The sequence below is a fragment of the Pleurodeles waltl genome, chromosome 9, assembly GCF_031143425.1.
Source record: "Pleurodeles waltl isolate 20211129_DDA chromosome 9, aPleWal1.hap1.20221129, whole genome shotgun sequence".
Lineage (NCBI taxonomy): Eukaryota > Metazoa > Chordata > Amphibia > Caudata > Salamandridae > Pleurodeles > Pleurodeles waltl.
The window spans coordinates 212,159,323-212,185,909 of NC_090448.1; the positions used below are offsets into that span (position 1 = coordinate 212,159,323).

Here is a 26,587-nt window from a genome sequence, read left to right on the forward strand (position 1 = left end):
ATAGTGGTTTGGCAAATTCCTCTGGCCAATTCATAATGTTTATTATTACTTTTTTTTACTTAGTCAACTTATCTCAATATATCAACTCGAAAAACTGTAGGTGCCAGGGTATCTGTGAAGATAAGTAACTGCAGCTTGTCAGCAAATTCTAGACAGATAAGACAGAGAATGTACTTTACCCTAAAGCCAAATTTTTGAAAATGTTAGGTAGCAGTTCTCTACTGAGCAATGGAGATAGGCAAAATATTGTAATTTCCTGAACAAATACCATTCAGGGTTGTTTGGCTGTGGTGTGACTGCATAACTCCTAGGGTAGCAATAACTCTGGAAAGTTCAAAAGTATCACTCAGACATATTGTGTGGAAATTGTGAGATGGACAACTATACAGCCAAGGGTTATATGCAGCTTGCGTCTTTGCAGATTAGTACCATCTTCCTCCCTTGAGAGTACTTGGGGTGGGTTCCATTTCGCTGAAAGCCAGTGAGCAGAACTAACTCAAATATCACAGTACCTCTCATTTATATATACTGGTGGCAGGACATTATTATGGTTAAATTGTTTTCAAGTATCCTTATGGTCTTTCATCAAACTCTGGGCTCGGCGTTCTTGTCATCCTTGGAATTCACCTTGTTGGTACAGTCTGCTGGGTGTAAGGTCAGATGTGGTAAGGCCAGAATCAAGTGTGGCAAGTGTGGTAGCACTGCCTTGGCGTCCCCTTTTAATTGCACCAGATGCCATAGTGTTAGGGTAAAGGATGTACATGCAAGTTGGCAATACTGTGGCTAGTGACAGAGTTAGGGCTGAAGATGGGAGCAGAGCCGTGGGAAATAATTCAGAACTAGATGCAGCATTCATTTATGTTTCAGGTTCAATGGTATAATCTCTGAAGAAGACATGCACTAATGAACAGGCCCCAAAGTAGTCCAAAACATAATTGAATTAGCCCTATCAAGCTGATCAGAGACACTAGCAGTCAGCACAGAAGGGTGCATTTCAGTCATATTTTGAAGATGTTGTAGAATTCAGCTTTCATGAGAGTAGAGTCAAAGATGAGGCAAGTTCTGATACATATATTATCAGACCTGGCATCCTTGGTGTGGTTTCCTCTAACTTTTTTGTTCATGACCTCCTGTTTTGCTGGATGTAGGACCCTGGACACTTTATCACTGCTAAACAGTGATAAAGTACATGTGCTCTCTGCGTAAACAATGGTAACATTGACTCATCCACAATCTGCATATTCAATTTACTTGTAAGACCCTAGAAAAGTAAAGTCCACTACCTGTACCCAAGGCTTGTAAATTAAGTGCTACTAGTGGGCCCGCAGGACTGATTGTGCCACCCACTTTAGTAGCCCTTCAAACATAACTCAGGCCTGCCACTGCAGAGCCTGTATCTACAGTTTTAAACGGCCATGTCGACCTGGTAAGTTAACCCTTTTACAAGGCCCAAACCTTCTTTTTTAATACATATGTCACCCATAAGGTAGGCTGTAGACAGCCGCAGGGGACACTGTAGTATATTTAAAACACGGGCATGTACTTCTAGGTTTTACATATCCTGGTAGTGAAAAACTCTTAAGTTCGTTTTTCACTGCTGGAAGGCCTGTCTCTCCCGTAGGATAACAATGTACCTTATTACATTTTCTAAGTGTAATTTCTAATTGGGAAGAGATGGGCCCCCCAAATTTAGTGTCTCTGGAATCACAATGTAAAATCACAACCTGGGGCAGTTTCTTCGCTGGGATGCTGGGGCGTTGCTCCCACACCCCTGTGGCAAGCCCCTTACTCATTAACATTCATTAGAAGTGCCAGTGATATACTGCAGCATTATGTCATTCATGTGTCTGGAAGGGCAGGGCATGGTCAAATCTGCTGATTGCCAGTCAGCAGCTATTAAGCCAAGTGCGCATATGAGGTTGGGCAGGTGTCTTACTGTGTCCAATCTCACCTGCACGCTTTAGGCTTCTGAAACTGATGCTGCTAAGGAACCAATGAGCAGCACAGCTCTCCCAGTCTCCTTTGGAGTGCTGGGTTCACCTGCTCACACCAATCCTTGCATTGTTCTCATTCTGTTTACTAGTAAAAACAGAATGAGATAAACGCACAGATTGGTTGTTTTCAGAGCAGTTCTGTCTTCACTCACCCAAGCTCAGAAAGCAGTGTAGGGGTGGGAGTGCTACAGAACATGGTCAGACACTTTATGGCTTTATTTTTAACCCTTACACTGATTGGCCATGCTTCTGTTCATTGCTTAGCTGCCCGATTCACTTCTCCACATGAGGTTGGAGAAAGCAAATGTGTTTTTTGTGTCCTCTCTAACCAGGAATGTGTGCTTCCAGGGCCTAGTGAGTAGCATTCTCTCCTTTTTCACGTTTCTCTCTGTCCTTGCACTGCAAACTAACTGCAGCATGCACTCCGGCTACAGACATGAAAATGTGCTGAAAAAGCCTGGGACCTCCAGGTCTTTGCTACTTACATAGCAGTAGTCGACGTTCTGAGCCCTGGTCTCTTGGGCACAGTACAGGCTTGAAAGAAACACAATTAAAAAGCCAGTAGAAGGAATATATTCTCCCGAATTGTTATTTGTTTTTTAAATCTCCAGCTTTCCTCTTCTGAAATGCTGACATGCATGCATGTCTGAGGTTTTTTTCACAAACCACTTCTGGCTGCAGAGTTGAAAACCTGAATCTCATTTCTGGGGGAAATGTGAGAAGCAGAGCGGGCTCGTTAATTGCATCCTGGGGAGCTTAGGGAACATTGCCCTACTTGGAGCCTGTGGAGAGTGCCACAAGCTCTGATGATCGATGCCATGGAGGAGAGGACCCTCCTCGGAGAGAATGCACCAGGGTGATAGTGAGAGTGAAGGTCCCTATGGAAAGTGCTATGAATCCGGGAGGAGGTGCAACAGGACTAGGTAAGAGCAAAGGACTCAGGGAGCAGTGCAATAGAACTCATGTGGGAGTGGATGGCCCAAGGATGAGTGCAGCAGGATCAGGAGAAGAGTGAGGAAGGTAATGGAGAAGAGACTATGGGGTATTTGTGGGGAGCTCTAAGGAGATGCAGAGAAGAGCTGAGGGATCCAGGCAGGGAGGAGTGAAAGCACCCAGTGGAGAATGCAGAAAGGTCAAAAGAGGTGTGAGGAACCCTGGGCTAGAGCTGCAGAACCCAAGGGAGAGTGACACTTGCAATAAAATCTACTGACCTCCGTTTCTCAGCACTCACTCCCCCTCACCTGAGTAAGAGGCAGGACACTGTAGGAGGGTGGGCCACATAAACTCCTCAGGTCCTGCGGAGGGAGGCAGGCGTCCAGTGTATGCGCTCAGATTACTTAGGGTGCAGTTAAAGTGCCCTTGGGCTAATGCTGGTGGCCGGGTGCTGAAAAGATAATGCTGCTCCTGTGGAGGATGAGTTGCTCCCAGAAATCAGCTGGAGCTTGGCTTAGCATTCAGGGCATGCCAGTGGTCACAGGGAGCTGTGTTACTATAAGAAGTACTGTTGCGCCGCGGTGTGAGCCGAACACTCTCCCCGGGCTGCGGCGCGCAGTGCTAAGACACGCCGCGCCCCCAGTCTCTCTTGCAGCATCCGAGGCCCCAAATTGGGCATGGGGCCTCGTTTCTTTCTAGCGCAGCACACTTTCTGGCATATCTAACCTCTCCCCCACTCATCTGCTATTGTTGTCCTTTCTTTCTGTCGCCTTCAATTGTGCTTCCCTTTATGTTTTTCCTTCTTTCCCATTATTCCCCTCTCCTCCCAGCATGCATTGGTTCCCTACTCTTTATGACTCCTTGTCCATTACTTTCTATGTGTTTTTCCCTATCTAATATGGTGCCCCCTTTTTAGTTTTTTTTTTCCCTCTGGCACTACTTCTGAAGGACACGGACTGCCCTTGGCGTTTCTATCGCCTGCATTACCATGGCTACCAGAAAGAGTCGCCCCAACCTGGGCCAAGGCCGAACATTCAGGAACAAGAACCTCACCACTCGTTCAGCGGACTCCAGGTTCAAGCAACGCGTAAGTCGTGACAAGTGGTCAGCGTTGATTCACTGCACACGTAAGGACACTATGACTACTGTTGATCCACTGATGGAGTGGCCTGTTTTAAATCCCACATAGCTGCAAGGTATAGCTGTTGAGGTGTATAGCAGGTTACACCCCATCTGCTTCTGCTGCTCAGCAATCATCCCCCAAAGCCCTTCATCTCTGCTTTCTTGTTCCCTGCCGAAACAATTACCACACTCCTTAAGAGGTCAACTCGAACTCAAGCTTAATATTTAAATATAACGTCTGCAGCAAGAGCCTGAAACTTGATGGTTATGTGAATATTAATGAACTATGAGTCGAGTCAGTTGTCATGAGCATCCTGCATGTGATTTAGGTTCTTCTGGCTTTACAACATTTAAAAAAAAAAACAATTAGCATAAAAAATGCACTGTTTGCCGCTCTTTGTTTCAGATTTTTCTCTGCACGAGAACCCACTCCAAGTCGCCCTTATGTCAGTGGGTCTCATTTGCTAAGTCAGCCTTGCCCACAACTTTGAAGGCCCACCACTTTGAAAAGTCACCAGTCGCCACTGATCACAACTTATGGATGGTGAAGTCTGATTTTAAGTTCTAATTCTGAAAATGGCACTTTTAGAAAGGTGCCATTTTCTTACTTTAAAAACCTGCTGCTTCTGCCTGTCTCCAATACTCTGGGGTGGGGTGACAGCTGAACTTCTGCATTCCTTCCAGACAGCCACACACAAAGGGGAGCGTAGGTGTGACTGATGGGCGATTAACATCCTGATGAGCTATCCTGGGCAGGGTGGGAGGAGGAGCTGTCACATCAGAATAGGCTGTGCCTGTCTCCACACAGAGGGCTGTGTAACCCCTTGTAGTGAGTCTGGAGCCAGGGCAGAAAGGGTAGGGACTCTGTGCACTTCAAAGGCATCTCTTTGAAGCCCCCCCCACTTCAAAGGCACCACTGGGTATAAAAACTGGACATCAGACACCACCAGCTCAGTACACTTCCGGGCCTGGGAATACTCTGCTGCAAGGACTATCACTCTGTTGGACATCTGCTCGATTGTGCAGACCTGCTGTCTACTGCCCTCCTTTCCTGGTAGTGAGAAGGACTAGACCTGAAGCTCTCCAACCCAGAACCAAAGTGGCTTCAAGTGCTTGCTGGCTTTTCTCATGTTCTTCTCAAGTCTCAGGGACATCAGACGTCTCCTCATCCCACATGTGCTGAGGAACAGGCACTTAGGCTTTGCTTGCTGCAAGCCTTGCCTTGCAAATTAGTGCAGAATCCAAGTCTGGGCCCTTGGAAGTGGATATAAAGTGATACAACTGCCAGAATCTGCGCATTGACGTTGTTGAGCCAATCAGAATAGACACATCTTCATTGACACCAATGCATCGCAGCTGCTACAAGAATCGAGGACATTGCATTGCTGTCTACACCAAAGTATTGTTGCTGCTGCGGCAAGGATCGGGAGCATTACATTGCGGACTGCACAAAGCATTGCGTCCACTCCTGATGCATCCCCGACTTTGTGCGGCTCGGAACCAACGCACAGCTTACATCTTCTGGATCAACGCCAACTCAGTGCCTCCTTTGCTCCTCGCATCTTGTTCTTGACGACCTTGCACCTCAAATTAAAGGTACTGTTTTCAGTGGGCCAAGGCTGGTCCCTGTATCAAGCCCGCATGCCTTTGCGGTTGGCTTGATCTTTCATGTTTTACCTGGACTAGCTCGACCAGACAGCCCTGGTTGGCACTTTATGCTTCTAAGCACTACAACTAAGTTTGTTCTTTAAAAATTCATATCTCGACTTATACTTATTGGATTTTTGTTGGTTTGGTCTTGTTTTGTTCATTAAATAAAAATCTATTTGTCCAACCTGTTGTGGTATCTTTTTGTTTGGTGTTTTCTTTGTTTTACTGGTTCAAGTGTTGCACAGATACTTTACACATTGTCTCCTAAGTTAGGCCAGCCTGCTCTGCGCCAAGCTACCAGAGGGTGAGCACAGATTAATTTATGGTGTGTTTCTGGCTTGCCATGACTAGAATTGTGGTTCCTGTTTGTACAGGGTGCATACCTCTGCCAACCAGAAACCCTATTTATAACACATATCATGAAGCACTCTGGGCTGGCTTTTTTTTTTTTTACAAGGAAGGTTTTGAAGCTGTTCAGTCTTTTAGTGAGAACAACGGAAATTCTCCCAGCGTCAGAGAAAATCAAGCGTCACTTAAATTGCCACAGATGGTAATGTGGTATATAAGTATACCAAAATTAAATAAATACTCTTTTGCACTGAAAAAAACCAATAAAAGCATATTTTTCAGACGTCTCTCCAGCATAGCCCCAACTATTACAGAACAAACTGCACTTCAAAACTCTTCTGGTTTAAACAAAATATGTCAACGAACCACCTTTGATGGCAGCATGTGATGCTGCTGTTCGTTCTAGAGTCTGAACAATCAGTGAGCAACTCCACTGCCCTCAAATCAGTCATGCGCAAACACCACCAGCTCATCTGGACCACCAAAAGATCCTTCTACAAAGAGCAGATAGACAATAACGCACACAACAGCAAGGAACAATTTAACATCATCAAGGAACTCACCAACCCCAAATCCTGTTCCGTCGACCCTCCCCACTTACAAGACCTCTGCGACTCCCTCTCCATCTACTTCCACTGCAAGATCGCAGAGATACATGGAAGCTTCGCAACGCCCCCCCCCCCCACCACCACCACCACCACTGACACGGTCAACCCCATCGCACTCTGCTGCACCAACGTACTGAGCACCTGGACCCCCACCAACGATGAAGAAACCACCATAACCATGAGCACCATCCACTCAGGCTCTCCAACAGACCCCTGCCCTCACCACATCTTCAATAAGGCCAGCCAAATCATCGCTTCCCAGCTCCGGACCATCATCAACAGCTCCTTCGAGACCGCCACTTTTCCGGAAAGCTGGAAAAACGCCGAAGTCAACGAGCTCAAAGAACCCAAAGCCGACCCGAAGACCTCACAAACTACCAACCTATCTCCCTACTCCCCTTTCCCGCGAAGGTCATAGAGAAGATAGTCAACAACCAACTTTCCCGCTGAAGGACAACAGCGTACTCGACGTCTCCCAGTCTGGATTCCGCAAAAACCACAGCACCGAGACCGCCCTCATCGCCTGCACCGACGACATCAGGACCAGGCTTGACAAAGGTGAAACTGTTGCCCTCATTCTTCTCGACCTTTCCGCAGCCTTTGACACCGTATGCCACCAAACCCTTCGCACACGCCTCTTCGACCCCGGAATTTGCCACAAAGCCCTGGACTGGCTCACCTCGTTCCTCTCCGAAAGAACACAAAGAGTTTGCCTCTCCCGTTCTGGTCAAAGGCCACCAAGACCATATGCGGAGTCCCCCAGGGATCCTCACTCAGCCCCACCCTCTTCAATATCGACATGGCTTCGCTCACCAGCATCGTCTGACCCCACGGCCTCAACATCATTTCCTACGCTGACGACACCCTGCTCATCCTCTCCCTCACGAGGTACCCCGCAATTGCCAAGAACAACCTCCATACCGGACTTCTCGCCATTGCTAACTGGATGACAGCAAGCCACCTCAAGCTGAACTCAGAAAAAACCTAGATCATCATCTTCGGACCCAACAAGTCAGCATGGGAGGACTCATGGTGGCTGGCCACCCTCGGGACGCCCCCGACACCCACCACCCATGCCTGCATCTCAGCTTCATACTAGACTCTTCTCTCTCCATGACCCAGCAAGTCAACGCCATCTCGTCCTCATGCTCATGCTTCAACACCCTTTGTATGCTCTGCAAGACCTTCAGGTGGATTCCCGTAGAAACCAGAAGAACGGTTACCCACGCCCTCGTCAGCAGCAGACTGGACTACGGCAACGCCCTCTACGCGGGAACTACAGCCAAGCTCCAGAGAAAACTCCAGTGCATCCAGAACGCCTCAGCACGTCTCATCCTCAACATTCCTCGCCACAAACACATCTCTGCCCACCTCAGAACCCTACACTGGCTGCCTGTCAACAAAAGGATCGTCTTCAAAATCCTAATCCACGCTCACAAAGCCCTCCATGACACCAGACCGGCCTACCTCAACTATCGACTTAACTTCCACATCCCGACACACCAGCTCTGCTCCGCCGACCTCGCCCTTGCAACAGCCCCTTGCATTCACCGCACCACATCCGATGGCAGGTCCTTCTCCCACCTCGCCGCCAAAACCTGGAACTCCCTCCCACAAACCTACGCGAGACCTAGGACCGCCTGTCCTTCAGAAAGCACCTCAAGACCTGGCTCTTCGAGCAGTAGCACCCTCCCACCCCCAGTGCCATGAGACCCTACCTGGTGAGTAGCGCTCTCAACAGATTTATTGATTGATTGATTCCTCACAGTGTTAGTTAGAGACACTGAGTCTCAATGCTTTTCTCTGATGGGTGGTCAGCCTAATGTTACAACTGAGGATGGTGGAGGGATAATGAAAACTGGAAGGAATAGGAGAAATATTTTAATGTTGACTTCTTAAATGAGGGACTGACGAGGTAACTTCGAGAAACAAGTTTTTGCTTCTTAAAATACATTCTACGTTTAAAACGGCAAATAGTTTGATATTAATGGTAGAATAATAGCTTTATTCAACTTCAAAGGGCCCTAGATTACCTTAAAAAGGATTTACCATAATGGTATTACCAGATTGGGCAATGTTGTTGTATTTGGTGAAAAGAACACATAAGGGGTTATTGGAGATAGGTTTAGTGGTTAGGTATGAAATAGGATTTGTGTATATTTTTTTTATTCATGTCTGAAATTTAACATTGGTTGATTTTGTCCGAAGCGGTGTTGATTTTGATGGAATTTGACCATGAGACTTTGATTGTTGTAAGTGCAACAAAGTATTCCTGTATTCTGAGAGAAACTGGGAGGGATTTCATAACGGTTGGAAATTTAGAAAGCTCATAGAAGATTAAGGTTCTTTCAATAATTTATCTTTTACACTGAAATGTCAGTTTGCCACTTGAATGGCTAAGAGGGGGATTCTTTGCGGATTTCGTTTGCTGAAAATATGGATATGTGTTTAAATCACTGTGCAGACGTTCACTGGTGTCACAGGTAATCTGGAATGCATGTACAGCGTATCCTAGATAGACGGGCTTTATAGTGCAGAGAACGCACTGCTTAATTTGTAAATAAAAAGGTGCCGGTGCCCAAAGCCTTCCTCAAACATGCGGATGCTGCAATTAAATATGTGAACACGGAATACTCAGGCAGCGTAATCCTGAAGCCATCTCGGACCTCTTTAATCCATATAAAGCCACTCCCTGCCCCTTCAGCTCACTCTTGCAGCTTTCTACTTTCTTTGTGACCCTTTTTCGTTTTTCCCTTCATCGGTCTTTCCCATATGTGTCTTTTGCTCGCAGCAAATGCTTAAGGCAGAAGAATAAGCCCCGGCCCTCAAAAAAGGTGCCGGTGCTCAGCACCGGAAACAACAAGCACAAATTAAGCACTGAGAGAACGTCAAGTGTTACCATAGAGGCCATTTATTACTCTGATGTTGATTGTAGAAACAAGAATAATGTTGTTTGGTTTACATTGGTGAGCTGCTTTCGATTTAATAGTAACACAATAGTTATAAGAGATACAATGTTCACCAGTGGAAGGCCCATAGACTATTAGCTTGAGTACCAATTTCAGTGTTGAATGTGCCCTAAGTTAAATGGGGTCCAAGAAAGGGGAAAAAGACGGGAGCAAAAACAGGCAGATTCTTAAGCATGAACTTGGAGTTATGAAATCAATATGTATGTATACATTGGTTGATGGACTTACTGAAGAATGAATGGCTTTAGAGGACTATCGATCGAATGACTGGGCCTGAAGTCACAAAGAGTTGTAGCTGGAATTTACATATCTTTTCTCAGTGAATTGGCAGCATTGATTTTGAATTAATTTTGATATAATTGGTCTCAAGAGATGCCACTGCCATGGAAGAAGTTTTATAACTAGTATCAGCATTAATTCAAAATGTATTCAAAGATTTTTCTACCTTTGTGCCAAGGGTAGCTCTGGTACAAGTGGAGCAACTCAGTTTCATACTCCGCATGGGCTGCGTCACTAATGCATAACAACTTTCATCAAATTAGGATTGTAGTCAACAAGAGTGACTGCCATTAGTGTAGATGCAAAGAGAAGAGCTGGGACTACATTTAGTGGGTCCATGTTAGAAATGTGGTTTCTGGTTGGCTAGGGTATGCACTTAAGCCAGGCAGAACCCACCCACCCTAGTCAGGGCAAGGGGGGTGTACAGCCAAGGTAACCTCTGCTCACCCCCTTGGTAGCTTGACACGAGCAGTCAGGCCTAACGCGGAGGCAATGTGTAAAGCGATTGCACAACACATGTGACGCACCACACACACCACAAAGGAACCACAACACTACGTTATATAAAAATAAATGGTATTGCATAAAACATCATTAGACCAAACACAACATGTATCAGTAAAACCCTGCTACATGAGCAGTTGTCAGAACATTACTCAGTTATTAGTACTCTGTGAAAACCAACAGTAGTCGTATAAACACATAGGTTACTGGTTATCCTGCAACATAAGCAGTGGTCAGGTAAACATTACTAAAGGAATGCACATGTCAGTATAAACATAACATCAGAGATGCTAGGCACCATCATGAGTGCACATAAAGTGAAGCCTTCACCAAATGGACAAGTCCTCAAAACTGTACCCTCCCGATACTAATCATACCTGCCCTGAGACTAGGCTAGCTACTCCCAACATAGTAAGTAGGACATGTCATCTGGACATGGAGGATGTAGCATAAATGAGGAGGGCATAACCTGTCATTTGGGAGCTACACAATATCATGAATGCCCCTTTCACGGTGGGGAGGGAGGGAAGCAGTCCCACTCCTCGTGCGGGGCTGCAACCACAAAGAGTGACGTGGGCAACGTTCCCTGGGCCTCCCCATGGAAGAATTCAGACCGGGGCTACCGCCACCTGGAATGCAGCACTGTAGCTGGGGGGAGAGCAGCTCCTGCTGGCTCTGTCTCCCCTCCCAAAGGCCAAAGAATCCCAACAGCAGGTATCCAGAAGGGCAGACTCCTGCAGAGAAACCTTGCTCGGTCTTCCCTGCCGTCATGGGCTCCTTCAGGGAGCCCCGCGCCCTCCTCACCTCCTGGGTCAGTGGAGCAGCTGCTTCCCGCTGCTCCACTCCTCTGCTCCTCTCCTCCTCGCTGAGCCTCCCGTTCTGACAGCACGGTCCCGGCTCCCTGCTTAACTTCCGGGGCTGGCTGCAGGCGGTGCAGCTCCTGGGCTCCAAAGGCCGGCTGCAGGCACTTGCTGATGCTGGGACCGGCGGTGATTCTGTCTCCCACCACCAAGCATAGCGCAGCCTCACTCCAAGGATCCCCGACAGGAGTGAGAGTCTGCTTGTGCCCCGGAGGCACCTAGGAGAGCGCACTTGTCGCGCTCACTCCCCGGGCTCCTCGCGCCCACTCTACCCCACAGAGAGGGAAGTGGGAAGCCTGTCCACCGGATGATGCAAGGGAACTGGTACCCAGGAGGGCATAAGCCAAGCGCTCTTAATGCGCTTTGGAATGTAGAAAAACAATAAAGCGCTCTTCACACGCTGCTGCAGGAATGCAGCGCTCTCCAGGCGCTGAAGAAAAAAATAAAGTAACGAGCTACACACAGCGCTTCCCTCGCGCTGGGCTCCACAGTAACACTCAGGAGGACACAAAGGCAGGAGGAAGTGGAGGAGGAGACCAGCACCCGACAGGCAGGTAGGGGTGATCTCCACAACCAACCCAGCAACGGCAGTCCAGCCCAAGTCTAGGGGGACAGCTGGTCAGCAGAGCAACAAGCAGAAAAGCGATCTTTATGAGTCCCTTGTGCCATGTAGCAGTAGCCAGGCAACAGGGCAACAAACAGAAGGGAAGTCCAGATGAGTCCTTTGTGCAGTCCAGTAGCCTCTCTGGCAGAGGTTCGGTCCCAGTTTCAAAAGTGCCCTAAAAACAAGGGGGGAAACCCCCTGTACTTACACTCATTTTGCACAGCTGTTACCAAGGGGGGAGAGGAGGTTCCAACCAGTCCCAACTGGTTCTAGGAGTGTCCCCTCGCTCCTCCAGCACAGGCTCCAGACATCAGTGGGGGATAAACTAGCCCTTTGTGTGAGGCCAGGGCACAGCCTTTACAAACAAAACCTTGTATTTTTTTTAGCTGTCCAAAGAAACACACTCAGTTTTTAAACAAAATCCCCCTAGAGCAGGTTAGTGACTATAAATTCTTAGATGTCACTTTTTCCTGGAATTTAATAGGCCCATAACAAACCTAGAAACCTTGCTTTTAAGAACTATAAATGCATTGAAAAAGTTTCATCTGTGATTTGGGTTAATTGATCCTAGCTTAAGAAATTCGGGCCACTGAAAAAGAGTTTTGGAAAATAACTGATATTGTTTTTGTGATCTAACAACATATTCCATAATACATCTTTTCCTAGATTGTTCTCTTTTTTGAGTAAAAAGGTCAAGGATTCGACATCTGATCTTTAAGAAGTATGGATTAAAAGAACACATAATGAAGCACAAGCTACTTTATTAGTAATTAAGACATTTGATATTGCAATTTCAAGGTATACTCACCTCTTACGGAGAAGGGTGTTTTAACATTGTTTTGAGATTTCACTGCCAGATTAGCATGAGAAATCTAGTTGTAGGTTATATTATTGATATAGGTTTAAACACTATAATCATATTTTCCAATGCACGAACAATTGAAAGAATAATGTTGGATATTTTCTTTTGACGCAGGATGAATTTCTATTGTTATATATGGCTAGATTAATTGGAATAATATTAATCTGAATTTTATATATGTCTAGAAAATATATTTATCTATTTTTTGTATTTTTATGCCTGTAAAAGATTTTGCTTTATATTTGTATTTCTGTAGGAAACGATTCTTGGAAATAATGAATCTAATAACACTACATTATTGTTGAGTAGTGGAATCCAATACTTGTGATTGTGCAGTGCCACTCAGTGAATGGTGCCCTGCCTCTCCTTCCCTCAGCCCAGGCAGACTATTCAATATGCAGATGCACCCTTGTGACACCTCCACCCTCTCTGTGTACAGGCTGTCTGAAAGGTTTGCACAAAGCCCAGCTTTCACTCTGCCCCAGACATGGATTGGAGTCAAGCTGCAAAACACCAGAGACAAAAGCACATAGAAATGCTCACTTTGTAGAAGTGGCATTTCTGTAATGGTAATAAAAAAATCCACCTACACCAGTAATCAGCATTTCTCACTAACATTACGACCATACCAAACATGCCTATGCTACCCCTCATAGATCAGACAATACCACCCAGCTATAAGGTAGACTGTTTGCCACTATCAGAACAGACCACTCAATTAGGCACATGTCCTGCCTTTTACATACATAGCTCCCTGCCCATAGGGCTAGCTAGGCCTACCTTAGTTGTGATGTCTAGGTATTAAAGAGGGAGTTCAAGGCCTGGCAAATAAATTTGGAAGTCAGGTCTCTGTGGCGGTAAACTGTGCATGCAGGCCCTGCTCTAGCAGGCCTGAGACCGGTTTAAAAGGCTACTTCTGTGGGTGGCGGGGTGGCGGGGTGGCTCAAGTAGCGCTGCAGACCCACTAGTAGCATTTAATTTACAGGCTCTGGGCATAGGGATACCACTGTACAAGGGACTTACACGTAAATTAAATGTGCCACTTAGGTATAAGCCAATTATACCAAGTTTACAAGTGAGAGCACATGCACTTTAGCACTGATTTGCAGTGATATAGTGACCAGAGTCATAATGTCACCAAAAAAGGTCAAACAAAATAGGAGGAGGAAGGCAAAAGGTTTGGGGAATTACCCTGTAGAAAGGGCCAGGTCCAACAGTCTACTATTTAAAAAAACTGTTAAAGGTTGTGTTTCATCTCTCTGGCTGTGTTTGGTTGATTGAGAGACCAGTAGGTGAGTGTAGGTTCTAGCTTGGGGATTTCTGGGGTTTGGGTACAGTGTACGCAAGTAGCTTGGTCCATTTCAATAATAGGTTTTATGAACAGGGAAATTGCCTTAAACCTGACGTTACATTCAACAGTAGCCACTGAAACACATTTGGGGGTTTGTTCAGTATTTTGACTTTTGAAGAGGACCAGACAATATTCCAGCTGGTCGATTTAGTAACTTTCAGAAAATGGCAGTGAGTTATTTTGTGTTGCAGTGGTAAAGTGTATGCCAAGACCAAGCTCCTTCCAATGGTGAGTTTGGAGAATTGATAGAATATTTCAGAGAATAGAGAGTTGAATGTTGACTAAAATCTTGATTGTGTTAATTTGCAGTTCTAAGAGAGTTCAGCATCCCCTGTTTAACTTGTTTTGATAATATTGCTGTAGGTGCCCCATCACTTGGGGGCTACAAGAACTCTACCTTTTCCCAAAACTAGAACCTCAGTTTTATCTCTGTATGTTCAAATGCAGGTTTTCTTCATCCACAGAAATGCATAACCCAGCGATGAGGTAGCATTGGCAGTAGTCACTTGTTTAATTTCCAATGAAAATTAGATTTATGGGTTACCAGGGTACATAGACGTTGAGGAGTAGACATTGAAGGGTGATCGCAGGGTTATACCACATTGCATTGATTGTGAAAGAGACTCCACTGACCATTTCCAAATTGTTTTTGCTTTGGATAGACAAAGGACATCTGCCTAACGTTACAGCCACTTGAGAAGAGTTCTGTGGCCCACCATATCCTAAGAGGCAGAGTGGGTGAGGAGCATTAACACTGTCTGTTTTTTGGTCTTTGTCCATGTAGAGGAGTAGTTTTCTTTAAAATCAAACAGAGTTGGTTGCGTGCCCTTGAAGGTTCTAAATCCTTTTGGTAGTGGAAGGAGAGGTGGTTCTGGTTCACTTAGTTTTGGAGTAACCTTGTAGCTTCCATTTCCTTTATTTTGCTGCAGTAGAGTAATTTAGAGAGAAATCGACAGCTTTCCAGGATCCTAGGCCTGGTCGTGGTGCTTTGTAGGAGGGACATGATAATGAACTGTTTCAGATAGTTTAGAACGATAAGCCACTAAAAAAGTCTTCCCACAGGCCTACCCACAAGCATGGGCTGTAATTGTGCATGGTTAAAAGATTCATATGCAGTTTGTAGCATCCTCCGTTACGCACATGCATGATTACATAGGAATGGCAATTGGAAATAAGGTTCCTACTAGAAGAGAAGAGGTTAATTCCATTTTATTTTTATCTATGTTAGCCGGACTAATTCTTCACAATTAGTTATTCAGAAGAGGAAGAAGGAGCGATAGAGATAGGGCCTTTGAAGTATAAAACAATGTTTCCTCAGTCTTTCTTTTATTAAAGTACGTATGATGCAGGCTTGCATCATTGTCAATTTAGTAATAACGTGCTGGCCTCTGTGCTTTATGACTGCAGATGTTAGTGGGAGTGCAGACTGCCATGAAAGAAATTACATTGTTATCCTCATACTGTTCTCATTAGAAGAAGTCTTGAGCAATTAGATATACACATTATTTAGTTAACCGTGGTAATTCAATTTTTTGGATGAGACATTACTAATTGGACATAATATCTGCTTGCGAGCATCTACTGTCAGTTCACTGGTCGGCAACGAATCCTTTTGTAATTCTTAGTACTGTCAAATGTGGCAGTGTTGTTGTAGGGCATCATTTGACATTCTCTTACGGTAGTAGAACGGTTAGGAGTAGAAATAGCATTCTTAATTTTATTCGGTTTCAAGGAGTAAAATAAAGCAAGTTTACTCAAAATAGAGGCTCTGTAACAACTGGTTTTAGTCATTAAGTTCTATAGGGTGAATGTATAAAGTGGTAAAAGATGAGGCGTTATGAAATAGCGTATTGAGAAGACTAGCACTATGAATGAATGATTGATTACATGTGAAATATATTTAATGCACAGACTACTTAGCACAGTGTCAAGCAGCCAGAAGATTGTGACCTTCACTGGTGGTGTTCCTGCATTCAACAGGTGTTTTCAGCAGTTTTTCTTTGCTTACAAACCCCTTTTCCTTTGTGTATCGAGCATCCGGTGTTGCTTCTGTTTAGAGGAAACCTCCAGTGTGAGTTTAATTTGGCTCGCCTCTGAAGAGGCATAGTAGGCACAAAACAATGGATTGGAATGTGGGCTGAGCGATTGCCTGTAGCTAATACCTTTGAACCCATTGCTGCCCGCCCCACATTGTGTTTTCTTCAGTGCGATGCTGTAAGTGCAGCGGGTATGCCCAGATACTTGTCCTTTGCTCATTGGACCATAGGACTCATACCTCACTGACCAGGACTAAATGTGCAAAAACAGTTTTGGGATTGTTTCTTTTCCCGTTCGGAGGGGACCTGGGCTGGCAATTTGAGTTGGACTGGCCTAACTGGAATAGGACAAAGTCTGATGAGCATGTGGCAGGTCTCTGTTGAAAAAGTGAGTGGTGAAAAACAATGCACCAGAGTGAAGCTCGGAGTGGTTTGCAGTAGCTGACACGTTTGCAAGCATTCCACTGACCACCTTTGTGCTTCTTTTGTGGGACTTTTTTTCTTGCCTTTTTGTTCTAATGGGATAGCCAAACACATACCTTTTCAGCTGTAGGGCTGTGGGTGTGGAGTTTTAGGCTGTGCTTGCCCTCGACTTATCCCAAAGATGTGAAGTTTAAGGCCCTGGTTACAATTGGACTGGACAATTCCAGCCCCTGCACAAATCCCAGGTCAAGTACACATATTCTATATGATTTGACATCCATTACAGCATGTTCTGTCTATGTCTAAACTATGGGTACATACTTGTAGGTACGCGCTGTATTGACCACATGGGAGGCCTCTATACTAGGCCTGTGTAAAATGGGCAAAAAGCACAAGACCACATCCCGTTTTCTAAACCTGGCTCTCTTATTAGCCAAAAGACTCATTACCCGCAGGTGGAAGTCACCAGACCCCCCATTATTAACTTCCTGGATGCAATCATGGACAGCAGCGTGCTCGCAAGCTGAGAGCATAGCCTTGCACAAGGAAGAAAATGTAGGGCTTCGTAAATATCCTATAGATAACGCCTGGGACGTTCACACAGCAGTATATGACCCTGTAGACGAAGCACCTGTGACACCCATTCCGGAGCCCCCGCCTCAGCAGGGGAGTGCTCCCCGCTCATTACACTGACTGGGCCGAGATGCACCCGCCCTGAATGCGCCCTGTGCACCACGAAGCTGTGCATGAAGGAAGCTTGCTGTTATATGCCTCGCTCACACTTCCTGTGTTCAAAGCGCTGTAGGTTGGACCCCGATCTACCACTATTCTATGCCGGATATCCCTAAAGTTTGTTGGAAATGTTATGTTACTTTGTGCGAAACTCACTGTTTATTTCTGTATGTAGGTACCTTAACTATGCGAGAACTGTGTACTCGGTGCAATATTGTTTACTCTACGCGTTATTCTACCCCTGGCGATACTATTTTCATATGCAGGCTTACATCTGTCAAAACTAGATCCCAAAGCTCACTTGTTTGCTAACAGGTTGTAGCCCCACTGTAATGCGCTCATCAGAGACCAACCAACCATCACCTAAACTGCCGCCTTTAAAGCGTTTTGTATTTTGTTTTTCAAAAACAGATTTAAACAAAAAAATGGGTACATACGTTTAGTCAAAAATGTGTTAATACTTACAAAATGTACTCTGTCGTGTCTATTAACGTTTTACCTACAGCTGCTCGAAAAATATATTTTGTTTTTTTCTTTTCAGTTTGATACACATATATGTCTTACCATTCTGGTTGGTATCTGTAAAAAGACTCTTAGTATAGTAGGAACGCATGCAGTTTAATGTGCTGTTTGAGATCCTTCTCAATAGTTTTCAATTTTTAGTGTCCATTTAAGTTGATCCTGTTTGAACAGCCAAATGCCATGTGTGGTTTTAGAATCTGTTTATAAAATTCCTGTTTTTTTTAGAATCTTTTTTGTACTAGTGTTAAGGGATTTTTGTCGTCTTCCTATCTTCATGGTTTTGCGATGGTCTTATTTTCAGTTGTTTTGTACTTCCAAGGCAGGAAAGCTTGCATGAGCAATTAAGATGCACACCAGGTGAATGTTACTGCAGTTGATTAGGTGGTTAATCTTTTTGTTGAGTGAATCCTGATATGCGGAACTTTGGTTTTGGTTAATCGTAGTTGAGATGTTGAACACCTGGAGCATATAAAAACCCAAGAGGTATATGTAATTCAAATAAAATCTGTTGTGCTTTCAGCTCTGGTTTAAATTGCAATGGACATGATTGGCGTTTGAGATCGGAGGGCTTTTTGAAAATATTCTTTGTATATTGGCTTAGTTGGGGTCGTAATGTTGGACCTTCAAAGGTATAATAAATCAAATTTCTTGTGTTTATGTAGGTTTCTGTTTTGGCTGAAGTAAACTGTTTTGGTCTATTTTATTTGTGTTATTCAGGTGTGAATTGTGGACGTGCTTCATTATACCCTTGTTCACCAATCCTGTCTTTTTTTCTCTTGTGCTTTACTGGTGAATATGTTTCCCTATCTGCAGTGACTTCTGATAATCACTACCTCTTCCTTTGTGAGACCACGGGCGTCGTGTTTGATGCCAAGGGTGTCTCCTTACAACATGTCGCATTACAGGCTGTGTATTTAGAATAAAGTAGATTGCTTTTTATGAAGAACTCATTGTCTAGGAAGGCGATCTTTGACTTATGTTGCTAGTCAAGTAATTCACAGAATAAGTCAGACACCGTTTGGTGCAACACTCCTTCTATCGTCTTTACATATCACACCGACTCAATAACAAACACCAGCTAAGCATACTTTTAACCTACGCATATGTCAGAAACCTCAATGTCTCGGCAGAGGCATTCATGCACAATGCTCTTCAACATATAGCTACCACCACCCATTTCCACCCAACTCTACCATAATTCACATTATTTTATAACGCGCTTGTCTGTTCACCTCAGCTACCACTCTTTGTATACCACACTAATGACTCCCTTTCACATAACTCCTCCATACACCATATTGCATCACATCCCACACCTACATTTTCACCCGATTTAAAACTGTGAATCACACTATTCCACCCTAAACCACAATACATCTTTATACGCTTAATCTATCAGACTAGCCTACCGTTTTTTCCTTCGAAATCTAAGATAATGATTGATGTCATGAGTGTTGACTTACCATGTAGTTTGGTGCGTTTATATAGAATGTGTATTTATTTTAGTGGTGGTTAGCTTTGGTTAAAACACCTTACCATATGTTTAAAAAAAAAAACTCAGCTAAAGTGCAGTTATGGTTAAAATAAAAAATAAAAAAATCACAGACATTCACCAGCTATTGTTAGGTAAATATATACCTGATAATTCGCTGAATATATTTGGAAAGGAATCAAGGCCAGGAACCAGAATTCATTTTTGTGAACATTTTATTCAGCTCTATAAAACTCAGACTACTGAGGACAAAGGAAAGTAGGGTCCTGTACTAAAATATTAAAATGTGCAAAACAGACAGAATGCCAATGAGTTGTAGGACATGTAAAAGCCAGTTTCATAATACTGTCGTGAAAAAGAATGACATGATTAAATAATCTATACCCTAAAGATATATACTTAAGTGACTTATCTGGGGCATTCACAATCTGCGAACACAACTTGCAAAAACAATATCTTCAAATCGGAATTCTAATCAAGAGTAAATGTTGTACTCATTTGACAAAAAATTATTCCCATTCTGTGAATGGTCAGTGTCCTTGCAGTAGGCCACTGGGAGAAGTTCTACAAAAAATGTACCTTGAAAAGATAAGGTCCTTGTATGTTGTTGAATTGTAAACACATTTTATTCTGCCGCAAGCTAATAATGATAAGAAACTATCATTTTCTAATTCAATTTTGTAAAATAACTTTTCTTTCTCATAAATATTTATAACTATGTTGGGTTGTTGCCCTTCTGTATATGCAGGCTCTGACATACATCTCTGACATTCATCTTTGAAACAGAAACGAAGACAGGTTCACACCTCAACAGCTACTTAAGAAGCCAGAGGCCATTTTTGAAGTTGTTACTAGAAATGCAAATTACCTTTTCATTAATTATATATTGACAGATGATTAATAGTGTATGCATACAAATGAAAACCTAAAACCTCTTCACTGAATAAATATTGAGTTAGGTATGTTTTCTACTTGAAAAAAAAGCATGAAGGAGTGCCGGATGTAGCTTCCCACCTTAAATTAAGGCGTGCTTCCTAATAGCACAGAACAAAGCCAAGAGAAAATAAAGGCGGGGTACATTTTGATCTTGTTAAAACCCGTTTTCAGAGCATGACCTGGTGCTTCCAACTGTGTATTTTTTTCTTTCCTAAACGTATCAACATTATTAGAAACATATACAAAAGCTTTACAGTAGGTGATAGGAAACAACCTATAATCAGCCAGGTCCAGGTGTACTAGGACTGTGGGCATCTTAACTCTCCTGCATGTTTCCTCTGTTTTTGGAATTTGTTGAAAAGTATTGTATTTACTTTGAGCCAGTAGTATCATTTTATGACTCTCGTTGATTCTTCCATTTTGTTTTCTTGGTCACCCTAGTGTGCGTTTTACTCTCTGTGCAAGGGGCTTCCAAGGGTATAGTTACCGCCACAGATGCTTTTACAGTTTCATTACCCTGCCAGGCGTGTGCATGATAGGAGGTTTTGTTTACCTGCTTAGCCTCCCCTTTTTAAAGTGTTCAGAACACTCAAGAAAAAGGCTAAGCGCCCTCTGATTGGGGGTTGAGTGGTGGTGAATCGTCTCATTTTTACTTGCATTACTTGTGGTCAGGCTATTTATGACCTGCAGATCATGAAGAGGCATGTAATCCTGTAAGTTTCCTCAAACTTTAGGATGCACACAGTCTCCTCTGCTGGTGCATTAGTTTGGTTGAAGGTGCACTGTATTAATAACCCCTTCTTTGGGATACTGAAGAAAGACCAGTGAATGTTGCTATATTGAAATTGTGGGATGTTTCTGCTTGGCATTTGCTTCATACGGATGTGTTCCTTCAAACATCATTGGATACATCTCTAACCAACCAAATGCACTTGCAGAGAACCTTTCTGGATTATGTATATGGTATATATATATATATATATATATATATATATATATATATACATATATATATATATATATGGTATATGATTATGGATATGGTATATCCGTTTAGTTTACAGAAACTCTTAGCCTTCAAGTAGTTATCATTGAAATACATATTGAGAGGGCAGTCATGTTAAGCAGGCATTGGCAAAGCCAATAGGCCTTGCCTATGAGATATATTGGCTTTGTCAATGTTTTGTAGCTATGCAGTACAGCACCACGGATGCTGTCCACTATTACTAAAGGTAATTTAGAAAAAGTGCTATGACTCAGTCAATGCATGCCTCGTTGTAATACTTTTTTTAAACTTTAGCCAGGTGCTACTACAAGGCAATGCGGGGTGAGGGAGGGAGAGGAGGACAGGCGAGAGGGGATTGAGAGGCACACAAGCAGTGGAGTTGGGGGAAACACACAGACAACAGAGGATGGGAAGAGAGCAAGCAGATGGAGAAGAGAGGGTGGCGGGCAGTCAAGCAGACAGGCCATGGATGGTGGGCAGGAACAAGCAGATAGACAGCAGAGGGGAGCAAGAATGCAAACAACAGAGGTTTGTGAGATGGGCTAGGGCCAACCACACAGACAATGGACATTGAGTTGGAGAGGGTGGGCAACTACATGTATAGTACTTGAGAGAGAACTGAAAATCTCACACTTTCGTAGGGTGTTCAAAGAAAAATAAAAAAGTAGCGCCTGAAAAAATGGCCAGTGGAAGGACACAAGTAATGTGTCCTTGCCCAAGGGGAGGGACAAACACATGAAGCGGAAGAAAGCCTTTGGAAGCAGACAAAGAAACCAACAATTGCTAAGCAAAGGGCAGCCTCTAAGCCTCCTGTAAGGTAACAGGAGGTCTCGCAAGAAGACAGCACATGCAGATCCAAGTGATCTAGTAAATTCCGGCTAACTCTAACTGATTGAGGTTCACAGAAGTTCTGTGAATCAAAGTTGTGGTAACAGTTACAGTACATGTTGGAAGCCCACAATCACCTGTCCATAAATTTGTGCTCCGAAATAGTCTTAATTGTTCCATGTGTTTCTCACAGCATCCGGTTGAAACATTAATAAAAAGATTAAAACAAAAAATAGATTAAAAAGAAAAGCTTTCCCATAAGTCAGTCTCATGTTTGCATTTGAGCAGTGGGTGTTGTGGGATTTGGTTATGCATTTATATGCTCTCCCAAAAGAAATAGGCAACCTAGCAGAAAGCAGTTTTGGTAAAACTTGGTGCTCATAAAATAAACACAAACTAGACTTCTCACCTGGTTTAGCATTGGAAGTGAGTCGTACCTTTATTTGTAGAATCTCTTGACCTGGAGGTCCTAACAAGGTCTGGTGCATTGCTCTATTTTTTAGGGCAGACTTACTTTGAGGAAACATGTTTGAGCACAAAGGACATTCACTGGGACCACTCAGTCACTTTTTGATATGGCCAGCATGCGGACTAACTGGGTGCTGTTCTTCTGCATACCAAGTCTGCACAAAAAAATGTAGTGCATTGAGGTAATGTGGTTGTCAGACAGTCACCACTAAGCTTACCTGCACTTGATGATAATGGTTTCTTGTGGCAAGGCTCTTCCTCTAAGGAGGAAAAAGAGGGCTTCACTTTGATGTGTCTGTGCCTCTAGGCTCCGAGGACACTCTCAGGGCTTCCATGCAGGAAGGTCAGCAGCAGTAGAGCAATCAGAGCTTTAGCAGAGCATCCAGGCTTTCGGCCACCCAAGAGAAAATGAGCATTATTTCAGATAGACGTTCTCAATCTCCATGACAAGATCCATGCTGGTCTGTTCAGTGTCACATTTATTCTTTGAACTGGGGCACGGCTTCAGCTTATATGTACAGTTATGTGTAGTTGGGCATCGAACCACTATAAGTGAAGTCACTGTCTAGAGTTGAAACACGTAACCACTCTGTTGGGGTAGAATTTCTTCTTCACGTGGCCTTCTGGTAAAGGGTACCCCTTTTTCTGTTCCCAGAATGCACTGTGGTGGCTAGTGCCTATATGGGAATGACTATACAATCTCCAGGAGCCTCTGCAGAAAACTTTGTGTAGTCTCTTCAGGCATGTCTTTGTGGCATAGAAAGAAAGTGAGGAAGGAAATGTTGGAATTGGGATTGTACTTGTTTCACTGTTAGCAGCAGTTATTCCCTAGACCATCTTTCACTCACCATGTATTGCAAACCTATGTTTAAAATCAATTAAGGCTAAGCATATTATCAGTTTCATTGTAGATGATTGCAAATAATGCTTGCTCACACTTTTCAATGCTGGCAATCATTATTGCATGAACCACGGACATTTTATTTGTGAACATTCACAGTCATCATAGAATAATCCCCAATGTGCCCCGTTTGCCAAAACCACTGCACCTATTTTAGATGGTTAGGCCAGTAGGCATCATCAAATAGTATAATGCTGCCACCATTCAGCGGCTGTGGACACTGAAACTATAGTGTGGAGAAACCATTCTCCCTAATTTCAGTGTGCGCCAACAATGTCTTTTGAAGACTCCATATACATTATGGACTCCCAGAAACGAAGTATAGATGGTCAGGGGTGCTATCCTTACACCCTGCCTGTACGAAGAGAGTAGTGCAGCAGCTGTTGTCAGGTAAGTGGCCAGGAGAAATCCACTCATCAATTAAATTGGAGCATCTGACAGAGGTCCAGCGGACACATGCTCTGGTAATGCAGGTAAACACCCACATTTATCATTAAGTGGGGTGTTTTGTGGTGAGACCTTTTACAATTTTAATGTTTAAGTGTGGTGTACTTTAAAATACTGTAAGGTGTAATAACTTTCCATGCTTTTCAGGACTACTCTTTGATACTGCTGACGAACAATCACTGTAATAAGTAAAAGTGTGTCAAAAACCTCACTGATTTTGTAAAGCAATGGAGACGTGCTGCATTTTACCTTCCGGCAGATAACACGGCACTGACAGCGTTTTGTCAGTATTAAGTTTCATCTTGTCACCTTAAAGGAAAAATGAGCTTCTAGCATATTTCAAAAACATTTGGGCACAGTGACGTTTCTTTGGTAACATCACCCATTGCATCATTTGAAAAATGCCTCGAAAATAACTTTTCCGCTAAGTTCCCAGCCTCGGAGTTAACCCAGAGGGCTTTCATATGGTTTCTAACGTTTTTTTATCGTTCTCTTCCTTTCACTGCAGGATCTCTGGACGTGGAAGCAGGGTCATGTGGTGGATTCTTGGCAGTCGGCAGTCTGTGGAGCTTTTGCAGGTGCGTGGGAGTATACGTTGTACTGTGAAATGGCAAAGGCGGGAGAGACCTTGCGCAAGCAAGAACAACAGGATTTTCTGAGGTGTTTTTTTTTCCACTCGAAAACAAAAAGCTGAGCTGCTTTAGAGACAGGTCCCCGGTAGGAAGGAGGTGGGAGGAGCCAGACGAGGTAAAAGTAGACCAAGGTGTCCTGTTGAAGGACAGCCAATTTGTTTTTGACAAATTTCTCTTGTTTGAAGTGGTGGGCCTGTCAGTCAGTCTTTTGGCTTGTTTTTTTAGATGATCTGTGAATTCCTCGGCGGGAACACTCCGCTTGGGTGCAGGACGGTGCAGCTGTCTGCCCCAAGCAGTTCTCCAGGGGTTTTAAATGATTTCATCGGGAGGCCGTGAGTCACGGTTCATGTGGCATGCTTGACAGCAGGACAGATTAACTGGTGTCAGGAGAGCAGGGGATACTGCAGCAAAAGGCTGCAGGCTGTAACGCTTTCTGTTACACAATCGGCGACCCAGACATCTGGCCAACACCGGGAAAAAGCATAGCCAGGGAAGGGTGACAGCATGTAATATTGTATTACCGATTAATCAGAAGATACGCTGAGGACCTCACTGTGATCCAGATGTCCTAAGCACTGGTCTCAAAATACTGGTTGTAAATTGCGACCAGAATTTTTCCTACTAGTTTGCTATTTTGCAAATCAACTTATGTACTAAGAGATTGGTTCGCAAAATACTGAATCGTAAGGGGTCACAAATCAATCGACCTAACTCATGAATATTAATGTGGTAGGGTGCAAATTGGATCCCACTATGATTCATGCAATCACAGTGATGGCTGCCCACTGTGGTTAGCAGACTGCCATGTCGGTGATGGCTTTTAAATAAAGAAATATATATTTTTTTTACCATAGTCTGTTTTCCGTGAAGGAAAACAGAATGAGTTAAAAAAAAAAAAAAAAAAAAAAATGAAGCTATGCAAAGATTTTTAAGAGTAGGCAGTGAACCATTGGACCACTGCCTACTCTTAAAAAAAATACTTATATCAACATTCACAAAGGGGAAGGGGTCCCTCTGGGGCACATTCCAGTTTGTAACTAGTATACCACTGTTTTTCAGTTGTCAGTAAAATATTAATGTTTTGCAAGCAGAATTTGGTAGCACAACATTTATAAATCCCATTTTAAATCACAATTTTGAAGAGATGCCCTAAACACACCCCTTCCAAGTAGTGATTCAGTACGTAGTCGCAAGCCCAAATTGCGATTCAGTAACATGTTTTCGAATCAGGAATGGGTCTGGTACAAAGAAAAAGGCTATTTTTCAGTAGCTAATGATCTGATTTTGCGAACCAGACATTTTGTGACTGTAAAAAGGATTAGTACATCTGGCCATCAATCAATCAAAAATTTTGTAGAGCGTGCTACTCACCTGTGAGGGTCTCAAGGCGCTGGGGGGGGGGGCGAATGAAGGAGTCAGGAGGTCGTAGGTAGGGTCATTGATCGAACAACCATGTCTTGAGGTTCTTTCTGAAGACCAGGAGGTCTTTGGGTTTGCGAAGGTCGGTAGGGAGGGAGTTCCAGGTTTTGGGGGCGAGGTAGGCGAAGGACCTGACTCCTGTGGTGGTGCGTTGGATGCGGGGGACTGTGGCTAGTGCGAGGTCGGATGATCGGAGGTTGCGTGTGGGAGAGTGGAAGTTCACTCGTTCGTTGAGGTAGGTTGGGCCGGTGTTGGGGAGGGATTTGTGTGCGTGGATGAGGATCTTGAATGTGATTCTCTTGTCTATGGGGAGCCAGTGAAGGGATTTGAGGTGTGGTGAGATTCGTTTGTGGCGGGGGAGGCCAAGGACGAGGCATGCGGCTGTGTTCTGGATTCTCTGGAGTTTGCGTTTGAGTGTGGTGCCGGCGTAGAGGGCGTTACCGTAGTCCAGTCTGCTGCTGATGAGTGCGTGGGTGACTGTCTTCCTGGTTTCTGGGGGAATCCATTTGAAGGATTTTTTTTAGAGTGCGGAGTGTGTGGATGCAGGAGGAGGTTAGAGCATTGATTTGCTGTGTCATGGAGAGGAAGGGGTCTAGGATGATGCCGAGGTTGCGTGCGTGGTTTGCGGGGATGGGTGCGGGGCCTAGGGCGGTGGGCCACC

General features: G+C 44.1%; 1 protein-coding gene across 2 annotated transcripts in view; it reads left to right on the forward strand.

Moving 5' to 3' along the window:
- SLC25A26 (solute carrier family 25 member 26) overlaps positions 1 to 26,587 on the forward strand; it is an 875,825-nt gene that overhangs the window by 689,744 nt on the left and 159,494 nt on the right. For both annotated transcript variants that reach the window (XM_069206568.1, XM_069206569.1), the window contains exon 7: positions 24,384 to 24,453. In XM_069206568.1, the coding sequence (XP_069062669.1) occupies positions 24,384 to 24,453 (70 nt within the window). The remainder of the gene's footprint in view (positions 1 to 24,383; positions 24,454 to 26,587) is intronic.